The following is a 9534-nucleotide window of genomic DNA, read 5'->3' on the forward strand; positions in this document are numbered from 1 at the left end:
TTTCCCTGTGGTTCTTTCCTTTAGTGAAAATGGGTCACCTTTCTTCTGTCTCGAACGCCTGTGTAAATATAACCTCCTACTGTATATCTGTGTGTGCATGCAAGGTTTTAAATGCTTGCACTTGGAGTCAAGCATTTGAAATGATTAAATGTAAGTTTATTTAGAAAACAGAAACAACTGCCGGCCCTGATTTACGTTGTTTTCCAGATGTTTAGCATGGCCTATTGTCAAAAAGGCTATAATTATGGGAGTAACACCCAGGTTGAAAAATAATCATAATAATCACCTTTTTATTTGGCCAAGTATGTTACACACACACACACACACACACACACACACAAACACAAGGAATTTGTTTCCAGCACAGAACTGAGGCAGCCATCTGCAGCACCAAGTCACACCAATGGCTCTAACCATCAGGGGCAACTTGGAGTTCAGTGTCTTGCCCAAGGACACTTCAATATGTGGACTGCAGGCACCACGATTCCAACCTCCAACCTTCTGGTTGGGAGACAACCGCTCTCCCCACCGAATCATACGACTCAAACTGTACTTTTATTGCTTGAGTTTTTCTACATTCACTGATGTGACATTCTCCTTGTTGAAATCAAAGTAACAAAACGCAGGAGCCAACAAGAACTGGGTCTGCCAGACTTGCCAACTATTTTATATCATGTTATGCGTGTTCAGGACCAAGAAGGGACAACTGAAGAATTGTGTTGGGTCCCACTGCTATTTGTGTTTGGCTGTTCACAGACATTAGGCGCTGTGCATGTTTGTGTCTCAATAGGATAATGTTCACATACTGTATATGCAGCAGCAGAAGGGGGAACTTTGTGTATGCGTGTTCCATCCAGGGTCAGTTTCACTTATTCCATTTGTATCTCCCTTCTTCATCTCCAACAGTACCCATGCAGCCAGAATTAGATTGACTTTGAAGCGAGTGCACCTATGCACTACAAAAGAGCTCAGATACTCTGCCCGTGTGCCAAGAGGAGTAGGTCAGGTGGGGGATACCTTTCTTCTGCCTCCTGAGGGTGCACTCTGATCCATCCTTTTCTCTTCATCTACTACTCCATCTACCTCTCCAATCTGTTTCTGCTGCATCTCACTGCACATCAGAAACAACTTTCAGGAAACATCTTTGAGCTGTTGCGAAAGATGTAACATGCAAGTGCTGCTCTGACTGAGAGCTGAAAACCGTTTCATGCACAGATGCGTGCTGGCATTTGAAGTTGAAGGTGTCACTGTCAATGTGCGAGTACAAAGAAGTCTGGTTGGAGTCCAAAGGCTTGATCTCTGAATGTACTGTGCACAACATGTTGTGTGCTGCAGTCGTGCATGTATTTATCACAGTAATATACTTAGGTGTGTGAACTGGACATTAGGTAAAATCATAACAATAGGGCATATGCTGAAAATTGTCATAGTACTGTATGATTGTTTAAATTCAAATGGTAATTTTCGAAACACCCGTTTGTTTAGAACAACAAATCTTTAGAAGAGAACATGGCTTTATTAAATACTTGATGCCAGTGGAAATAATAGTTCACAGCATCAGAGCAGTTTCCCCAAATGTTGTGACACTGATGTCAAAAGCTAAAACTACACTACTACTGAGATATATGGCATATACCATCTTATTCTGTCCCAGGTGACACTGGTTGCATTTTTCTGGATATTTGGTAGTTTTAGCAACTTGTGCAAAATGCACACGCCACAGTTAGAATAGAGTAATACACAATGTGTATTTTACAGATTGGGTGCTGCTGATTCCTAGACTGATTATATTTATCTTTGATTAAATAGTAGATTGCTTCTACAGTTACAGTAGATTTTTGAAGATGAGAGTTTCAGGAACTTCAGAGAAATGTAATAATATTTTGCACTTTTTCCAATACTATGTGAATTACCTTTTGCTGCTGGAGGGCCAAACACTGTGTTGATTTCACCTCTAATGTAGGAATAAATAATAAATGTATAAGCCTGTTCCATTCTTCTGCAGTGAAATAGCTCTGCTGTAATGAAGTCACAAGTTAGACCTTGAAAGGCGTTGGTGTAATGTATGTGCTGACCGTACCGAAGTATAGAGGTAGCCCTCGCTGTTCATGGCAACGTAGAGCCTTGTCTTGGTGCTCTGGATGGCCACTATCCTGAGCCCCACAGGAATCAAGTTGAACTGCACTGCAAAAAAAAAAAAAAAAAAATCAGAGGGGGGAGTGGTGTTAGAGCCATCATTCTTTCTCCTAAATGCTCACAGTGCTTCCTCGTGGCACAAAAAGACAATTGCTTTCCAGCTGTCCCCTATTTCATCCTCCCTGTTGTACAGTAAATCTGTCCAAGTCAGGAATACTGTAGGAGGTGTGCAAAAAAGAAAGAGTGAAGGAGGGAGGAATTGGGTGAAGGTGATTTAGAAAGAATAGTCTGGCTGTTGCTATACCAGAGGTCAGAGAAACATGGCAGTGACAGTAGGGAGAATTCCTCTGCTGGAGAGGGAGAGAGAGAGCTTTAAGAATACTGTACATTGGAAACAATATCTCCTGAGCCTGCTTTGAATTTTTTTTCTACCCTAAAACAACACTTTGTAATGCAGCTGAATCCCTTCCTGTGGAGTTTGAATTTCTTATGTGCATAGAATACAGTAAACAACCTGGTCACTAGAGCAGCACTCGCAGTGTGTGTTGGTGAGTAGGGTTGCCTGCAGTGTTTATGTTCTCATAATTATCAGAATTTGTGTGTGTGTGTTCTTTCAAGTGTATATACATTATATTGTGTTTTTTGAACATGTATATTATGTTTATAACATTATGGTATGTATACGCACTTGTGTGTTTATCCTTCCCATATCTCTGAGTGTGTCCCTTATAATATGTGGATATGACAACTTAAGTGATACTGAGTAGCAGCCACTGGCTGATTTCCCCATTTTGAAGTTTTATGCTAAACTAAGCTAACTGGCTGCTGATTGTAGCTTCATATCTAGTGTTATGGATATGTAGTAGAGAGGTGTCAGTGTTTTCACCAGTCTAACCAAAGAAGTGGATTTCCAAAATGTTGAACTAATACTTTTTAATGATTAGTTAAGTTGCTAGAGGGAAATGCACTCTGGCATAACACCTGCAAAAATAGCTTGCAAGCCTTTGTCTAGATTCGGGAGGAGCAGCGTGGGCTAATAATGCTCCTGTGTGCAGTGACCACTTATGTAACTAGCCAACTACTACACTGCAATAAGCTGCAGTGACTTCTCTGTCCTGTTTTATGATGATCCAGTGTCTTTAGTGGTGTGTCAGTGGACCCTGGAGAGCACTTAACCTACATTAAGTTAATGTTGAGATCCACCGCACATTGAATGTCTGTTGCTAGATTAATCCACAGGACCATAGACATAATCCCTTTGTCACAGGACAGTGGAGTATGGGCCTCAGTAGCAGGCTATTTGGTTTAATTCAGTTGAAAAATGGCTCCTTTTCATAACACAAGGGTCATATTCAGCAATGTTGTGATTTTCTGTTTCTCATAATATTGTTAAAGCTAATACAGTATGGACCTTCCTCCATCTCTTCATCCTGTTTTTGATTTCCTGCGCTCCGTCGAGTTTTGTGTGTCTGAACAGTCATGTGACTGTAAACAACCTACAACATCTTTGGAAATACAGAATTATTACTTTAATGATTAGTTAATGAATTTGGAGAGTGTGGTCTGAAAAAACAACTTACTAGTTGTTTTTTTTTTCGAGGTTTTAATCACGTTTCATGGTCTTAATTGGTGTATTGTTTATATATTAGTTTATATTAATTTGGCTAAATCATCTGCTGAAGAAGACCATGAATGAAGGTACATCATACACAATCACTGCATCAGTTGTAAACTTTGCAAAAGCGCTGCTTTTGTCTGCAGCACTGGGATTTTCACGGCATGTCTTGCACCACATCACTGTGCTGTCATCATCTATTTGGAGCCCTGGAACCTCCTGTAGCCACTTCTCAGCAAACACTCATTTTCTTATGTTTAGGTTCAGTCTGGCATTTCTTTGCAGGTGGTGGGATACCAAAGAGGTCGTTACTGTAATGATGAATACTTTAGTCATCCTTTTTCAATCACTGTTGTAGGAATCTGGAATAACATTGTGCTACTGAGATCAGTGAGATGACTCTTAAGTTGTAGAAAACAGGTTGGTTTGCACTGGCAACAAAAGATGGAGCTTCTCTCCATCTACACGCTGTCATTTGTGTTGTAAAAATGAGCTTTAAAGACTATAATGTAGTAGATTCAATGAGGTGTAGCTGGGCTTCATGCCTGATTTCCCTGGTGGTCATTGACCCTGTTGACAAGAAAACCAACTCATTGGTTATTTAACTTCTTCTTCCCCCAGGCTTTCCTCTCCATAACCCTGCCTTTATCCGTCTTCCTTTCAGTCCATCTGTCTTTTCCTCTGTTCTCTTCTTATCTCTGGTGCGCTTCATCTTTTCACCCCACCTTGTAACAAAGTAACCTTTTCTTATCTAACTTTTTTAACATCTCCCCATTTTTCTATCTTATTTATTCCCTTTAAATTCCCCCTTTGCCAGCTGTCAACCTCTGAAACCAATATATTTCCATCTAGGTCCATTAATTTTTGTCCTATTTGATCCTTTTGCCATTCTGTTGTTTCACTGCGCTCTTCTTGTCTCTGCTTTCCGTCTTTTGTATCCCCTTCCCTCAGCTTCTTCTCTCCTTGTTATTTCTCACAATCTTATTCTCCTCCTCATGAGCCTACTCTGCTGCTCTTTTACCTTTCTCCTCATCTGACTTTTACAGATTTTCCTTCTCGAGTGCTGCAGCTCACTCAAAGTTTTCCTGGTCTTCCTTTCAGGTCCAATTTTTCTTCTGTCCTATGAGAAAGAGCTTTAGCAAGCACTGGGGAAAGTTGGAGAGAGAGAAAGAGTTGCTCCAGAGCACAGAGAGGAGTAAAATTTTCCTCCAACAGTGTTAATTACAGTGGGTAAAATTCAGGGAATCCAGCTCCTACTTCACAGCTTTCTGACGAACACACTGAGAATCAATAGCTTCCGTTTTGCTTTCCTTTTTGTCTCTGTCTTCCTGGCTGATTTTGGGTTTGTCCTCCTCTCCAAGTAACACGATCCAGCAGTCTCACCAGCACCTCCGTCACTTGCTCAATGCATTTTTTTTTCTTCCTGCTTCTTCTAAATATGCTTAAATCTTCTTCAGCTCTTTTGTGATTTGTTTCCATCCCTGCCTTTTCCTTAATCTATTTGGAGACGGAACCTTCCAAAACCTGATCATGTCTCACTTTTGTTGCAGTTGTCACTATAGCAGTGGTTTCCTGTGTGTTGAGCCCGGGTTTCTCGTGGCCACACACACACTCATGCACTATGGTGTGATTATGGTCCATTGTGAGCACAAAATTATCTGTCAAAGCTCTAATAGTTTTGATTTTCCCACGTCCGAGCCTGCTGTACTTTTGTTGTTTTTCCTGCTCTCTTCACCAGTTTGAAGTCGACTGGCCTCATTTGAAAAAAGGTCATCACTTACTCCCATGCTCATCAAAATTTAGCAACACTGGAATAAGTTGTGTGGTTGTTTGCCTAAGTTATAGGCATTGGCAATCAAATGCATAAACACAGTAAATAAAACAAAAGTCTTGGTGTTGCTTCTTGAGTCATGAATATTTTAGAATTATTCATTCTTAAAAATACCAGTAAATACCCAACTTAGGGGTTGTGCGCATATATATGTGTCTATAAATAAATTAAACATGTCGATGAATATCTTATGTGCCTCACAGCACGCCATGATCACCTGGAAGTTTGTGAAGTGCTTTAAAACTTAAAACTCTGTAGTACACAGGTAAATGACTGGCGAATGAGTGAGTGATAGTAATGTTTAAACCATAGAAAAACAGTGCAGTCATTTCACTGCCCTTACTTTATCAATTAATAAGTTATTCACCCAACTCTTCTTTCTTCCCTTCATTCCTCCTCCAGCTTTATTACATAACAGCCTGGAAGTATGACAAAGTACAGGGAGGAGAGAGAAGCAGTGTGGGAAGAGGAGGTGTCGGCTCCTCTGACCTCCCACCAGAGGGGGGAGACACAGTGATTGAGGAGCCATTAGCCCCATGCCAGCTGCTCCACCTGCTCCCCATTGCTCCCTCCAATTTCTTTTCTTTTCTTCACCATCATCCTCTCACTTCCTCTGCCAGCTCATCCTGTCTCACTGGCTCAGTTTTCTCCGTGTTACACCATGCCTTCCTTCCTTTTCCTTTCCTCCTCTGATCCTCTTATCCATCCCTTTGATGCCTTTTGCTTTAACATCCCGTCACTCCGAGCATTGCGACAACATTCTCTGTTGGCCAACTATAGTTGGTGAAGCCCAGAGGGAACTGAACAAAAAAGAAAGTAAAAGTACTTCAAGGCCATACAAAAGATGCTCTCGTCACTTTTTATTCTGCTGCGTCCCCTCTGGGCTTCCATACATCCTTCCACCTTTTATCCCTGGACCAACCTTTCCCTTCATTGTCCTGCCTTCCAGATAACATTTCTGTCCAGGCGAACCAGCTGGTCAAGGCCAGGTATCCCAGGAACAGAGCTGACAAAAGGTGCTCATAGGGGTAAACATTTTAAAGTGGTCACTTTAAAATGTTCTTGACAATATCAAGAACCACTTTGAAGATATAGGTAGTGGACATTATTGGCAGAGCATGATATTTATAAAAAAAAACTAGGTTAAAAATGAAAGCAAAAATTGGATTTTAGTGGGAAACTGGGGCCATGATTGATATGGAGTGAAACAGAAAGCTGTCTAGTAACAGGCCAGTTTGCATTAACTCTCTGCTTCCAGGAAGATTACTGAAGATAAGCTTGGCAGAGTGTTTCATTCACAGAGGTATATGCTCACATAACTCTTTGCACTCGTTCAGTATTCTGTGCAGTTGGATAATGCTTGTGCTGCTGATTGATGCTAAGTTCCAATGATGTCAGTCATTCAACCATTCCTGCATGAAGTAATAAATAACCTGACTCGGATAAAAAGTGCACAATTTATGAGGTTTATGGGACTTACTGTAGCTGTCAACCCTCCACACACATTTCACTGTCTCCTTGGAATGCAAACAACCCAGGACAACGTTAAACCAGATCCCAAGATTGATGGAATTACAGTTATTAAATGAGCAGTAAGTCAGACCCACATAGCAATACTTTGCAGGGTGACCTGTGCTGACTGATGCTTAATGCCCTGACACACCAGGAGTGCTGTTGCACAATGGCAGTCATTTCATTCATGTGGAAATGAGCCCTGTACCTTCAAATGTGCCCTGCGGTATTAGGTGATGAATATTTCAGGTTGGACATGAGACTATTTAAAGTTCAGGGCTCAGCATGTTTGCCTCCATGTAGGCGTGTTGTTACATAAGAGGGAGTGGTGGGAGCAGGTCCATTACTGAGGAGCTTCTAGAGGTGGCGTTGGCCTAATTGATCCACACAGATGTGACTGTTTGAGGGTTCATAACCCTGGCACCGTAACTGCTCTCTCACTTGGATTTCTTCAACGCACCAGTACTTTGTTTGTCCAAATGTAAGGGAACACTTGACACAAACACAACTGCAAATTTCTAAGGTCATAATAAATACCTGAAGGTTAGATCCAGGGTATTCTAACCTGGTAACACTAAGTATTCTGACATCTTAATAAAATGCTAAAATACTAACTTTGCGGAAGGAACTGCAACTGAGCGCGATCCCCCATTCCCTGTAGATTATAAATACAAAATTGTGCTAACTTCATGTTTTCAAACTGGTGTTTTGACAGAAAAAGATGCTGTGTTACCACATCAGGAATATCCTATAATACAGTATTGATCTCTTGTAGGTTGGAGGGTGTCCAGAGACTCTGGGGGATTCACAGGCAATGATGTTACTGGTCACCAATCACACAGATGATGACCTCTCCCATTATGCGGTTACATGGTTGTGTGTGTGTGTACATCTGGAGCATACATTTTTCAGGACGGTTGCTGCTGGGGATACGTGTACACTTATGGCTGGTTTTGTGTGCATGCGTGCGAATTATGAAATTTGAATGTAAATGATGTATATTGCCAAACAGAAAATAAAAGCACAGTTAAAATTCTTTGTAGTTTTTTACATGCTACATATTTGGATGCTATCTAAAATCATTGTTTAAGCTTCATTCTGTTAAATTTGTATTAAAGACATGATTATGATCCAGGTTATGATCCACATTCTCATTCATGACACTTTGCTCTTCAGAACCAAAGTTATTAGCATGTAACTAATTGACAGCATGAGATGACCTGAAAGTGCTCCTCGTTCCCAGCCGGGCAGTTCCAGCACAGGCAGATCCAGAATGGCCAAAAACGTGGGCATGAGCTGTTGTGTTCACTGGTGCTGGATGACATGAAACCATTTAGAACATTTAGGATTCACTGAATATGTGTGCTTGTCACCCAGTGCTATCATTTCTTTAGTCATGTAGCAGCATGCACTAATTTGGTCCACAGTGACGTATCTCAGCTGCTGAATGTTGCCCTGAAATGTGGTGCCCACATTCACGTACCACTTGGAGTGATTTGGAATAACTTTGGTGACCCCCTGGCTGTCCCACTATGATTAGGTCAAGACTTTTAGTGTACGGCTAAATTACCTGCAAATCAATGATATAAATATTAGCGTGGTAAACATCAACATGTTGGATTTTAATTGTTTAATGATTGCATCAAGCTCAAAGCTTATAGTCTCAGAGTTGCTAGCATAGTTATAGGCAATTAAACACAGTAACAGACTGAAAGAATCCATGCAGGATACTGAATACTGTACATTCAGACATGGAATACTCTGATACATGGAGCATGCAACTTCAAGGTCAAAGAGTGTAAGCAGCACAAATGTTTGAAAACCCTTCTGTGCCAAGGATCTACTGTGATGTAGTATTATCTAATGTGACTGAATCCCACATAGCTGGTGTTCACCCACAGGAGCTTGCCAAATGTGTATGTTTTCAGCCTAGTGTGAATCAAACCAGGAAACATGGCAATGTTGCTGTGCATTCATGTGCTGTCAGAAAAAGGCCAGATATAGGACTGTCTTACCAGAAAGTCCCTTTTGTAAAGGTACTTTGGACTAGAAGCAAGGGAAACTCCCGATACTGCAAGTACTGACTCGGCCATGAAATGCACACCTCAATTAAACTAGCTGACCACATCTCTGTGTGTCTGATTGTTCACTTACAAAAGGAGCTGCTTTCGTCCTTTGTGCCTTCCAAGGTGCCATCTGGTAGCATTTGAAGGTAGAAACCGTGTCTGCAGTAGAGCCGGGTGACGATGCCCTTCAGCTGGGGCTCTACAAAGCAAACACAGGGTTAAACACACATTAGCATCCAGGAACACACATTAACAGCGCACGTATACTAATGCACACACCTGCCTATGTGCATGCACGCTGATTAAACAAGAGCGAGGTCTTGATATTTGCACTGTGAAATAGTCAAACAGTGAAGTGTGTGTGCTTGCATGCG

At 41.3% G+C, this 9534-nt stretch overlaps 1 protein-coding gene across 1 annotated transcript in view; it reads right to left on the reverse strand.

Moving 5' to 3' along the window:
• fgf11a (fibroblast growth factor 11a) overlaps positions 1-9534 on the reverse strand; it is a 75129-nt gene that overhangs the window by 23463 nt on the left and 42132 nt on the right. The window contains exons 2-3 of the mRNA XM_020623533.1: positions 9249-9359; positions 2081-2184 (exon numbers count right to left, since the gene is read on the reverse strand). Of these exons, the coding sequence (XP_020479189.1) occupies positions 2081-2184; positions 9249-9359 (215 nt within the window). The remainder of the gene's footprint in view (positions 1-2080; positions 2185-9248; positions 9360-9534) is intronic.

The sequence above is a fragment of the Monopterus albus genome, unplaced genomic scaffold, assembly GCF_001952655.1.
Source record: "Monopterus albus unplaced genomic scaffold, M_albus_1.0 scaffold303.1, whole genome shotgun sequence".
NCBI classification, from domain to species: Eukaryota; Metazoa; Chordata; class Actinopteri; order Synbranchiformes; family Synbranchidae; genus Monopterus; species Monopterus albus.